The 13750-nt window shown below is 42.6% G+C and overlaps 1 protein-coding gene across 1 annotated transcript in view; it reads right to left on the bottom strand.

Moving 5' to 3' along the window:
* The window catches only part of KIAA1549 (KIAA1549 ortholog), a 151092-nt gene that overhangs the window by 27874 nt on the left and 109468 nt on the right, over positions 1 to 13750 (bottom strand). The window contains exon 18 of the mRNA XM_053217785.1: positions 9117 to 9434. Coding sequence (XP_053073760.1) covers positions 9117 to 9434 — 318 coding nt within the window. The remainder of the gene's footprint in view (positions 1 to 9116; positions 9435 to 13750) is intronic.

The raw sequence follows: 13750 nt of genomic DNA, 5'->3' as shown, positions 1-13750 counted from the left end.
TGTCCACTCTTCACATGTTTTGCTATCATGGCGCCAGGCATTTCAACTCTATTATAATCAGAAAAAGAAAGTGCTTTGTCCAGAGGCTGCATGCCCCGATGAAAGGTTTACAAAAAAAATCACAGGGGCCCCTGAGTGGCTCAGTTGGTTAAGAGCCCAACTTCAGCTCAGGTCACGATCTCACAGTTTGTGGGTTCAAGACCCGCATCGGGCTCTGTGCTGACAGCTCAGAGCCTGGAGCCTGCTTCCGATTCTGTGTCTCCCTCTCTCTCTGCCCCTCCCGTGCTCGTGCTCTGTCTCTCTCTCTCTCTCAAAAATAAACAAACATTAACTTTTTTTTTAAAAATCACAGACATAATGACAGGTGTTTAAGTGGGTCACACCTGTATAAATCTTTGGGGGATGAAATAGAATTGTATGGTTTCAACAAGCGACATCAAATAAAACTCCCATTTTAATGCATCCCTTCTTTCTATTTATGAAACAGGCCAAAAGAGCAAGAAGGCACATTAAATGGTTGGTGGAATCTGGGATGAGTCGTAAAATGTCCTGGTTCAGGCATCCACACTCGGTCCTTAGAAGACTGTTCCAGGGAGGTGAACTTTACTCAGGAAAGCAGAAATACACCTATCAAGTGGCCTCCGCACCAATGCGTAACTAATACCCTTACACCAGCAACACAGAAAGAGTAAAAATGTCATCAGATGGTAAACAAAGGCCCATCCCTGTGGTCACTGAAGACACTTTGAAATCCACATTCTTATAGTTTTTACTGCAGTCAGAAGGAAATAAGGGGTAATCAGGTTCCTCCTGGGAACAAACAGTAATTTATGACCAATTTGTAAACTTGATAAAATTATATTAGATATGCACAGACACACCTGTGATTCTGGTTTTCTACTATATCAAACTGCTATCATCATCAAAATACATAAGGGTAACATCAAAGGTCCATGATGAGAAAACCACTCAGTAACAGTGTTTACGAAAATCTTGCTATGGAGGTGAGATCTTGATTAAGATAGTAGATTAAGGCACTATCACAGAATTGTTCATCTCCAACACCTATCAACAACGAACGAATAATAAAAGTAATAACCCAAATCAGTAAAAAAACTATTACTAAAATTCATCAGCAGAAACCAAACAAGCAAAGAAAGGAACAGATTCATGCTATAAATGGAGGAAAGTAGTGGCCAGGAGAAAAAAAGGACTATGGCTGAATAATGACTGATATAGTAAGAATAGCAATTCTTTTCTTTTTTCTTTTTGCGAGAGAGAGAGAGCCAGAGTGCAAGTGGGGAAAGCGCAGAGAGAGAGAGAGAGGGAGAGAGCATCTCAAACAGGTTCCACACCCAGGACAGAGCCCGAAGTGGGGCTCAGTCTCACAACTGTGAGATCATGACCTGAGCTGAAATAAAGAATCCAGTGCTTAACTGACTGAGCCACCCAGGCATCCCTCAATTCTTTTTTTTAAGTTCAAAGATGAGATGATACAACAACAGAATGAATGGAAATGAGGAACCAAAGAACTGAAGTAATTTGGTACCAAATTATGTGTGGAAATGATTTGAGGACCAAAACAAAGCCATTATGACTCTAAGAAATCAACTAGCAGGGGAAATAACAGATATGGCTTAAAATCAAATCGATGCCACACAGAAAAGGCCCATGATAATTATAATGAAGGCAGAGAAACCAGGACAAAGTAGCTAAGGCAATTAGAGATAAAAGGATAGGTACAAGAAACAAAGATGAGCCAACACGAAGATAATTGGTATCTTTGACTTCAATAATTAGAGTAAGAAAATTATTTTTTCAGATACAAAAGAAAGTTTCCCTGAAGTGAATGAAAGAACTGAATCTGAAGATAAAACGGCCACTGGTTATTTGGGGAGGGGGGGAGGGGGAATGATTCAGAAAAACTGGCTGAGTGCCCAGAATTATTTACGCTTCCTGGCACGTAGGGTACATCCATCTGTTATTAGGAAAGGGGAAATTAAGACGGCCATGGATTTGTTCGCAGAACAATTCAAAGAGCATTAGGAGGAGAGAGAAGTAACAGATAGATGGCAGCAGTGAACAAGGTCATGTCAGAAAGTGAGATGAGAACTCTTCCTTTGGAAAACTCCAGACTAAGTCAAGCAGCTCCCACAGATTTCCCTCTCCAGCCAGGTCCTCCTGTCCTCCATAGGAGGCATCTCCTATGTCAGCCTCCCAGCTCCCCAGCCTGCTCAACACCAGTATATGGCATTTTACATATCAGCCACCACCCTGACATCCTCCACTCAAGACCAGAAGCAGAGGGACTATTAGGAAGCTCTTGCAATGACGGTAAGAGACGATGGTAGCTCCAATCAAGGTAAGCCAGAGGACTTGAGAGGAACAATCTATAACAATGCAGCATGTTTAACTGACCCCAACTCCCTGTCCACGCCCTTCGGCATCTTGCCCTTAATGTCTCCCTGCTGGGGCATTTGGGTGGCTCAGTTGGTTAAGCATCCAACTTCAGCTCAGGTCATGATCTCCTAGTTCGTGGGTTCGAGTCCTATGTCGAGCCCTGTGCTGACAGCCTGGAGCCTGCTTTGAATTCTGTCTCCCTCTCTGTCCCTCCCTCGCTCAGGCTCTGTTTCTGTCTCTCAGAAATAAATAAATGTTTAAAAAAAAAAATGTTTCCCTGCTTCTGGTCTTGCCCTCTAACAAACCATTCTCCAGTCTAAAATGAGAGCAATCTGTCAAACAGGCACACCAAATCATGTCTTTAGCCTGCTCAAAACTCTTCAGTACCCACCACTACCCTCAGGATAAGGTCTAGGCTCTATCCCATCAGCTTCTTGCTTTCTCTCTTCTGCCTCATGTCTCACCACTCTTACTTCTAGCTGTTAGTCACCCAAAACTGATTTCATTGTTAAGAACATTTGGGGGCAAAAATATAAACAGGTTTATTTCATTATAATTGATATACAATGAACTGCACATATTTACGTATATGAATTGATCAATTCTGCCATCTGTTTGTACCTGCAAACCATGCCCAACAAGATAATGAACATATCCATCACCACCCAAGTTTCTTGGTGACCCTCTGTAATCCCTCTGTCCCACACCCTTTCCTAAACCCACCCCCTCCTTAGGCAACCACTGATCTGCTGTCACGAGTTTGTATTTTCTAGAATTATATATAAACGGAATTATACAATATGCACTTTCTTGTTGTCAAGAGGGTGGCTTCTTTCCCTACCATTTTGTCATACATATAAATAACTCAATCCTTTTTACTAACGAGTAGTATTCCACTACATAAATACGGTACAATTTGTTTATCTCTTCACCTGTTGATGTGCATTTGAGTTGATTCCAGTTTGAGTCTATGACAAAGTTGTCACAACGTACAAGTCTTTGCCTGGACATATGTTTTCATTTCTCTTCAGTAAATATTTCAGAATACAATGCCTGGGTCATAAGTTAGGTATAGGTTTAATTTTTTAAGAGACTGCCAAACTGTTTTCCAAAGTGGTTTTTCTTGGTTTACATTCCTAACAATAGTTTATAAGAGCTCCACTTGTTCATATTCTAACAAGTGTATAGGGGCGTCTCATTATGATTTACTGCATTTCACTAATGACTAATGAAACTGAACATCTCTCCATCTGCTGATTCTTTGTATTTGTCTGCCTATTTTCTGTATTTCTTTTTTGGTGACATCTGTGTTCAAAAACATTCCCATTTCTTACGGGATCATTTGAGAATATGAATCTCGTTCATTTTATTGAGATTAGACTTAGGGCCCAGGATACAGTCTATAATCTTAGTAAATGGTCCATGTACTCTTCTTAAATTTCAATTCCAGGGTAGTTAACATACAGTGTTGTATTAATTTCAGGTCTGCAATAAAGTGATTTGAAAACTCTATAAATTACTCGGTACTCATAATGATAAGTGCACTTTTAAGTCTCCATCACCCATGTACTCTTGAAAATGTATACTCTTTTTGTTCTTCTTGGGTAGAGCATTTTATAAGCGTCAATTAGTTCAAGCTGATAGTAAGTATTAATTTGAGAATTGTTCAAGTCTTCTCTACCTTAATGATTTTCTGTATACTCATTCTATCAATTATTGAAAGAGAAGTGTTGAAGTCTCTGCCTATAACTGCGGCTTCCTTTATTTCTGCATGCAGTTCCCCCAGTTTTTGCTTCATGTATTTTGATGCTCTATTACTAGGCACATAAACATTTAGGATTTTAGGTTTTCTTGATGAACTGACCAGTGTATTATTTTGAAATGATCCTCTGTGTAATGTCCTTCACTATGATATGATTTTGGCGAATATTAATATAGCCACTCCAGTTTCTTGGGATTGCTGTTAACATGGTATATCTTTCTCCATACATTTGTTTTTCTTTCTCCATACTTTTAACCTATTTATGGCTTTATATTTGATGTACGTATCTTGTAGGCAACAGATAATTGGTTCTTATGTTTTAGCCTATCTGACAATCTCTGTCACGTAACGGGAATATTTAGACCATTCACATTTAATGTGATTATAGATAGGGCTAGATTTAAATCTACCATCTTGGTATCAGTTTTCTGTTTTTCCCATCTGTTCTTTGTTCCCCTTTTTCCTCTTTTCCTGCTTTCTGTTGGACTGAGTACTTTTTATCATTCCATTTTTACTCTTTTGCTGGTTATTAGCTATTATTTTGTTATTTTGTTTTTAGTGGTTGCTATAGAGTTTACGTTCTATATATTTCACTTATCAGTCTACCTTCACATACTATCATTCCACTTCGTGTATGGTATAAGAACATCAAACCAGTGCACTTCAATTTCTCCTCTTTTAGCCTTTGTGCTTTTTGCATTTTCACACATTTTACTTCTAGGTATGTTATAAACCCTACAAAACACTGTTATCCTTGTTCTTTCAACAGCCAATTATCTTTTCAAAAGATTTAAATAATACAGAATTTTTTTAAATTACCCACATATTTACACTTCTAGTGTTTTTCATTCATCTATGTAGATCCAGATCTTTATCTGGTACCATATTATTTCTGCCTAAAGAAGTTTCTATGACAGGGGCACCTCGGTGGCTCCATCGGTTAGGCGTCGACTTCAGCTCAGGTCACGATCTCACGGTTTTTGAGTTCGAGCCCCACATCGGGCTCTGTGCTGACAGCTCAGAGCCTGGAGCCTGCTTCAGATTCTGTGCCTCCTCTCTCTCTCTGCCCCTCCCATACTCATGCTGTGTCTCTCAATAATAAATATTAAAAAAAAAAGAATTTTCAATGACATTTCTTGTAATACAAGCCTGCCAGTGATACATTCTTTCAGCTTTTATATGTGTGAAAGGTTTTTGAAAGATATTTTCAGTGGATAGAGAGTGCTAGGTTGACAGTTTTTTCCTTTAGTTCTTTAAAGATTTGTTTCACTGTCTTCTGGACAATGAGAATATTGTTGTCATCCTTACCTTTGTTCCACTGCATACAATGTGTCCTCTTTCTCTGGATGATTTTTAAATCTTTATCACTTAATTTAAGCAATTTCATTATATTTTTTGGCACAGTTTTCTTCGTGTTTCTTGTGCACAGGGGGTCATCAATTTTTGTAGATCTGCAGATTCATAGTTTCCATCAAATTTGAAAAACTTTTGGCCATTATTTAATTATTTTTTCTAACTCTCCTTCTTTTCTTCTGAGACCTCCAATTACATGTATATTAGTCCACTTGAAGTTGTCCTCAGGTCATCAATGCTCTATTCATTTTTTCAGTCTACTTACTCTGTTGCATGTTGGCTTATTTTTTATTACTATGTATTCAAAATCATTAATCTTTTCTTCTTTAATATCTGATCTGCCATGAATCCCATAAGTATATATTTTATCTCAGACGTTATAGTTTTCATCTCTAAATTGATGTGCATCCTTTCATGTCCTCAATGCCTCTAATACATTCAATCTGTCCTCCAGCTTCTTAAACACATGGAACTTCATTATAATTATTCTTTTAAAATCCTTGTCTACTAGTTCTGTGTTATTTTCTTGCCTATTTGCTTAACTGGTTAGTTTTGGATTTCAGACATTATTAATTTTACCTTGTTGGATGTTATATACTTTTGTTTCCCTATAAATATTCTGGGGCTCTGTTCAGGTTCAGGTATTGTGTTTATGCTTTGTTAGGTAGAACTAGGGAAACTTTAATCTGGGGTTCATTTTGCCCCACTACGGAGGCAAACCAATGCTCCTTCTGAGTAATCTAACTGGCGCTCCATGAATTATGCAGCTTTCCACTCTAGAAAGAAAGGAACAGCTTGGGCTGTTGCAAGAAAATACCACAGATTGGGTGGCTTAAACAAAAGAAATTTATTTTCTCATAGGTCTATAGGCTACAAAGTCCAAGATCAAGGTTCCAGCAGGGTTTATGTTGAGAGCTCTCTTTCTGCCTCACAGACAGCTCACCTTCTTCTTGCTGTGTTCCCACATGAGAGAGCACTCTGGTGTTTCTTCCTCTTCTCATGAGAGCACCAATTCTATCAGATCAGGGTTCCAACTTCTGACGTCATTTATATATTTTTTATGTTTATTTTTGAGAGAGAGAAAAAGAGCAGGAGCAGGGGAGAGGCAGAGAGGGGGAGGGGCAGAGAGGGGAATCCGAAGCAGGTTCCAGACTCCAAGCTATCAGCACAGAGCCTGACGCGGGGCTCGAACTCACGTACCGTGAGATCACGACCTGAGCCGAAGTTGGACACTTAAGTGACTGAGCCACCCAGGCACCCCCCACTTATGACCTCATTTAAAGCTAATCACCTTCTTAAAGACCCCAGCTCCAATACAGCCACATGAGGTTTTAGGCTTCAACATATGGATTTGGGGGCACACAATTCATCATATAATAGGAACTTATTTCTACATCTGTGTGAACTCTGAGGACTATTCCCTTTAATTTTTTAGGCAGTTCTTTCCCTAGTCTTAGATAGTTTCATCATACCCTTAAACTGATGAGTACTCAGACAAAGACTCTTTGCAGATCTCTAGAATTCTCTCTCTGCTTTCTTGTACTCTCTATTGTGAAATGTAGCTACCTTTTCCTCCCCTGCCTCCAACTCTGTCTTTCTCAACTCAGAGAGACTACTGTGCTCTGCCTGAGGTCTCCCTCCCTGCACTGCAACCAGAAACTCTCTCAAGATATAAATTGGGACAGGGGCACCTGGGTGGCTCAGTCAGCTAAGTGTCCAGACTTCAGCTCAGGTTATGATCTCACAGTTCATGGGTTGTGCTGACAGCTCAGAGCCTGGAGCCTGCTTCGCATTCTGTGTCTCCCTCTCTCTCTGCCCCTCTCCTACTCATGCTGTCTCTCTTTCTCTCTCTCTCAAAAATAAATAAACATTAAAAAAAAAGATATAAACTGGGACATGTGTAGAGCTCAGCTCATTTCTCAGCAATCCCTCCTTTGCTGCCTAATGCCCAGGGTTGTGAAAATCTTTCCTTTTCCATTATTTTAGGTGTTTCTGGAAGCAAAGTAATCCAACCTTGTTCCTTCATCTTGTCCAGAAAAAGTTTGTACTGGACACTTACTTCTGTCTCCGCCATGCTTCCCTACTACAACCACTAATTAATCTTCAGTCTTCTACTTAGATCACATTTTATCTGGAAAATCCTTCTAAACACCTCCCAGCTCAGGCAAGGGCTCCCTGGAGGTACTCTCCCCCTGCCAAGGGACCTGCCATGCTGTGTTAGAATTACTGCCTCAACTGCCCACATACCCCCTGCCATCATGCAGAAGCTGGAGTTGTGAGCTGTGCAACTGCTCTATCCCAACACCTAGCAGAACACCCCAACACAGCACAGATTTGTGCTCCACAAATCTACCTGAAGGAATAAACAAATGAAAGAAGCTTAGAGAGCAGCTGAAGCCACATTCACTTTATCAGTGAGTTTGTTGTGCATCATCCATTTCCTTGAAGAAAGATTATAAACTACTAGTTATAATTATGAAGTATTTAATACTTACAGTTGTAACATTGAAAACAATAACAAGATGGAATGGTATTCCACCCCCGCCCCCCACCGCGTGGTAGCAGGTATTGAAGAAAATCATCTATTACTAACGGCGTACTGTGAACATTCAAACCAATTTCAGAGATAAAGATGCCTTTAACATATGTTCATTACCACCCAATTTTACCTTAATATGGGTAATGAAATCAGAGGACCCAGTATAAACACTCCTTGAGAAATTCAAATTGTGACTAATTAACTTCCCTCCAGAGTCAAATGCTTTAGTCCAATCACCCAATCTAAAATTAGCGGAAAAAATATTAATGTCACATCTTTCAGTTTTACTTCTTCCCCATATTTTGAGAAGCCACATTTGAAAGGATTGATGGCATACAAAAAAAAAAAAGGATGACAAAGGCAGATGAAATGCTGAAATGTCAAGACCCAAGATGGAAACCTGATATTTGAAACGGTTGTCCTTGCCTGCCTGTGGGCTAGCTGCCTACAATCCCAGAGCCTCAAGGACTACTGCAGTCCCCGGGGGCCCTCCAAGAAGCCTAATTACCTGGTATGTTCTAAAATGCACCTTTTATAAAGACATCAACGAGAATATGCTTTGACAGTTACCCCACCTCCATTTCAGGACACTGAACGGAACCCAGGAAGAGACTCCCATAAAATACCAGTGTTGCATAAAAACATAAAAGGATACTTCCCACATTAAGAATTAACTTAGGAGAGTGGTGCCTGGGTGGCTCAGTCGGTCTGGCTTCGGCTCAGGTCATGATCTCACCATTCGTGGGTTCAAGCCCCGCGTCGGGCTCTGTGCTGACAACTCAGAGCCTGGAGCCTGCTTCAGATTCTGTGTCTCCCTCTCTCTCTGCCCCTGCCCTGCTCACACACTCTCTCTCTCTCTCTCTCCCTCCAAAATAAACAAACATTAAAAAAAATTTTTTTTAAGAATTAACTTAGGAGAATAAAAAACCGAGACCCCTCAGCCAAGCTTTAATTCTTATCAAATACAATCAGTATCATCGCAGTGATTCTGAAACTGAGGGAGGAAGACCACAAAATGCCAACATATGACCCACACGAGAATTCTAGAAGGCCAGGACTTACGCTACAGGGGTTGCTGGCTGTCTGAGCAGGGCTGTAGAAGGACCCCCACTGCGTGGCTCGCCTCTCGTCCCGGGAAGGGGTGCTGTTCACAGGCAGGACAGCTGGGACCCCGGGGCCTGTGACTGCAGCACTGGCAGGCTGGCTGCTGGGGGCCACGAGGGCAAAAGCGTCATCCAGGAGGGAGTGCATGGTCTGGCGTGCCTCCTCGATGGACGGCTGAGGCGGGATGTACTGGGAGGCTGGGAAGGGCAGGCCCGGATACCTCCCCAGCTCAGCAGAGGACGGCGTCTGTACATCGGCCGGGAGATCGGGATCAGACTAGGGCAAGACAAAGAGCAAAGGGAACAAGGATCAGATGTGAGCTTATGTGGTGACGTGAAACCACAGGGCCAAAATGGGATTTAACAATTTTCACTGACAGTGAAGAAAAAGTCACCCATAAGAATTTTTTAAATGGCGGCTAACGATGGTGGTAGCAGGCGGAGCCTGAATCAGGATGGAAGGAAAAAGTGAAGTATTCAAAAATCACTTGTCCATCAAAATTCAACCAACGAGCTGAAATGCACTTCAATACCTGCAAGTGTGTGTTTTTATTAAATGTCCCTAAGCAGCCAAAAATGATGTCTCAGAGTCTTAGTTACTAAACTACCTAGTCAACTTTTCATAGATACCAAAGTCTAAAGCAGTCTATTGACTACAATAAGAAAAAGCAGCCCTACACACCCTCAAGAGAGTTCAAAGTCACCACCATATTACACCTGTGTGTATAAAAAATGTTGACATTGAGGTGCCTGCGTAGCTCAGTCTGTTAAGTGTCTGCCTCCTGATTATCGGCTCAGGTCATGATCTCGTTCATGGTCTTGAGGCAGAGCTCCACGTGGGGCTCTGTGTTCATCATGGAGCCCATGTGGGAGTCTCTCTCTGCCCCTCCCCCACACACGCACACATACACGTGTGCACTCTTTCAAACTTTTAAAAATTTAATACTTATTGTAACTACTTGTTATAGTAAACAGAGAGTATTCAGAAACCACGTTTTAATTTTTAATTTTTTTAAGTGTATTTATTTTGAGGGGTGTAGGGAGGGTCAGAGAGAAAGGGAGAGAGTGAGAATCCCAAGAAGCTCTGACTGTCAGTGCAGAGCCCGATGCAGAGCCTGAACTCATAAACCCATGAGACCACGACCTGAGCCAAAATTAAGAGTCGGACGCTTAATCGACTGAGGTGCCCCCAGAAACCACATGTTTTTAAATGGAACTATCTCTGGATAACGTGAGTCATCAAGAAAGGTTTAAATATTATTCTATACAGGGGTACCTGGCTGGCTCAGTCAGTTAAGCACCTGACTCTTGATGTTGGTTCAGGTCATGATCCCAGGGTTGTACTCTCTCAAAAATAAATATTAAAAAGAGGGGGGAGGGGCGCCTGGGTGGCTCAGTCGGTTAAGCATCCGACTTCGGCCCAGGTCACGATCTTGCGGTATGTGAGTTCGAGCCCCGCGTCGGGCTCTGTGCTGACTGCTCAGAGCCTGGAGCCTGTTTCAGATTCTGTGTCTCCCTCTCTCTCTGACCCTCCCCCGTTCATGCTCTGTCTTTCTCTGTCTCAGAAATAAATAAGCGTTAAAAAAAAAGGGGGGGGGGAAAGAAGGGCACCTAGGTGGCTCAGTTGGTTGAGTGTCTGACTTCGGCTCAGGTCATGATCTCGCAGTAAGTGGGCTCGAGCCCCACATCAGACTCTATGCTGACAGCTGAGAGCCTAGAGCCTGCTTCAGATTCTGTGTCTCCCTCTCTCTCTGCCCCTCCCCTGCTGGATCTCTCTCTCCCTCTCTCTCTCAAAAATAATTATTAAAAAAAATTTTTTTTTAAAAAAGCCTCTGTCCTGTCCAACAGATGATCCATTATTACTCATGCCAGCATCAAACATTTAAGGGCAGTCACTGCTTAACTCCAGACAGAAAACCACACTACAGACTGGCAAACCACAAACGGCCCACAGACCTGTTTTGCTTGGCCTGTGCAGTCTTAAAAAAATAAAGAGCTAATATTTTTTAAAACCTGAAGATTTAATATTAACACTCAGATTTGTGGATTCTCTTGGCAGAACCTGAAGCTGTGGCATCACCCGGCCCTTACTCCTCCAACAGAAACAACTGCTGTTGAGCAGTGGCTGGCTCTTGAGATGGATCCGTGGCTCTTCCCCTCCCAACAGCAGGGGGGTGGTCCCATGCTGTGTATGTGACACCTCGGTCTCTTTCTCTAAAACTGGGCTATCCCAGGAAAGGTTCCAGTAAGTGAGAGCTGTCCTCAAGGAATTGTAAGGATTCGGGGCCCCAAGGGGTTCTCTGACGTATGACGAGCGCTAGAAGAACTCTGTGTTCCTTTCCTTACGAGGCTGATAAAAGGTCCACAGGCAGGCCCTTCTCCCATTCTTGGATTTCTTGAAGAGCAGAAAGGGAAGACTGTGGTCAGTAGTGTGTCACCAGACTAACAGTTCATAGTGGAACAAAGGAAAAGGGTGTCTATAACACATCCCACTGGCGAGTGAAAGGGTCTCTCCAAAGAAAGAAGTGATGCTCCTGGTGGTGGTTCCAGGAAGTGACTAGTTACCTGTTGTTTACATGAAAGAAGGCAAGAAAGAAACAACAGGCCCAAAATGGAGTCACTGCCCCCCCCAGGAGCAAACCAAGACTTCACTGCATTTTCAGCCTCTTCCAGGAATGTGACCTTTAACCAGTCAATCTGGAAATTCCTGATCTGCACCAGTGAGGTAACAGGCGTGATAGACCACCCCCCCTTCCCCCAGAGAAAGGTGACCTTGCCTGAAACAATTCGCTCTTTGTTAGAAAACTTCCTTTTCTGCCCCCTTCCATTTTGTACAGCTCCTCGGAGCTCCTTTCAACTCTCCGCGTCTGATGCTGTGGGATTCAAGAGCTGTTGAGTAAAGTCTATGAGATCTTCAAACTTACTCGGGTGAATCCTGCTTTATAGCGTTGTGTGGCAAGGAAGCGAGCATGTGGCCACACAAAAAACTGCAAGCCTGAACAGAGATTCCAACAGTTTAACTTTTACAGCAAAAAGTATGCTGTGAAGGAGGGACTCCTGAATCTTGCCAAGAAGGCAAAGAGCTACGGAGCCATGACGTTAGAGCTTCCCGTTCTTTCTTCTTCCGGTCTCCTCATTTTGCAGGCTACACTGCCAGCAACTTGCAGGCCAACAAGAGATCTTCATTTTTCTGTATCTCGACACCTGTAGGGTGTTTCACATAGAAGTGGTAGTCAATAATACAGGGGGAACCGTGGTCTATGGAAAGGAAGATTTATCCAGGATCCCTGCTGGAATTTGCATTCCACTCTCTTGAATCTCAGCCTGATAATTTCGTTATTAGTCAATGTGTTTTCCTTCGGACAGGTACACATTCGCCCATCATTCCTCAGAAATACATAGGAAGTTTTTACCTTCAGTCATCAGACAGGATGTACTCTGGTGCCCATTTTGCAGTCTTCTGTAGGAATTCTAAGAGAGTGATCAGACACCCTGGCTGGCCCAGGACAATGTCAGGGTACGCCTGCTGTCCCAGTATAATCATTAATAGAGACTTTTCACTCTCCCAAGTGCCAGGCTTGGATGATAAATTGTATCAGGGGTAGACAAACCTTTTCCGTAAAGGGCCAGACAGCAATTATCTTAGGCTCTGTGAGTCACAGAGACTTTGCTGCTCTGTTGTTTAACTCTAACACTGCAGCAGGAGCAGCCATAGAGAACACACAGATGAATGGTGCAAGGGCACAACAGTGTTCCAATAAAACTTTACAAAAACAAGTGGCTCGCTGGATTTGGCCTGAGGGCCATACCGTGCTGAGGCCTGAATTATAACGGTAACCCCAGTTGCCAAGAAATCTAGGAATATTCCTTTCACCCTAGGAGAAAAGAGCTCATAATGAGAAGACATTTTGAAGGTAGAGTGTAAAATTTAAGAAAAAAACACATGAGTAGTATAATCTTCAAGATGAAATACTAAGAAAAAAGGAGTTAAAAAAAAAAGCGGGGGGGGGGGATTATCTTTGAAAGCGTGTGTTTCAGAATTTTTATGGAATGGAAAAAGCCCATATAAGAAAAATTTCATTTTAAGTAATCTCTGAAAAAATGAAGCCGGCTGACTGAGGCGGAGCTCTCCAGGGAAGGGCTGCTTTCCACCAGCTGAAGGAGGGGTCTCTGCTTTCCACTAAGAAAAAGAGCAGGAAGTACAAGGATGATCCGGTCACCCTGAAGGAGGCCTGATTTCGGATCACTGATGAAGACAAATGGAGAGAGCAAGAAGACGACAAAAGACTTCATGGCAACAGATGACGGGACTCAGAGCTACTTAAAAAAAGACGGGATGGGGCTGCGGATTCCCTCTGAGAGATGAGCCCTGGCTGGCTTGGGAAGTCAAGGGGTAAGAAGGAATGCACCCCCCACCCCACCCCACCCCCCCGCCACCTCTTCTATTTATCGGTTTCACGCATCAGGCCTGCAAGTCTCCGGTGAGACAAAAGCAAAAGTTCAAGTGACCATCCTGGGGAGCCCAGGGGACAGTCTTCTCCAGGTGAAGCCCAGACAGCCACCTGTCCACAGCACAAGAACACTACAAGAGCG

Source organism: Acinonyx jubatus, chromosome A2 (genome assembly GCF_027475565.1).
Source record: "Acinonyx jubatus isolate Ajub_Pintada_27869175 chromosome A2, VMU_Ajub_asm_v1.0, whole genome shotgun sequence".
NCBI lineage: Eukaryota > Metazoa > Chordata > Mammalia > Carnivora > Felidae > Acinonyx > Acinonyx jubatus.
Note: the sequence above shows the minus strand (reverse complement) of the source record. Positions and strands in the feature narration are given on the sequence as shown.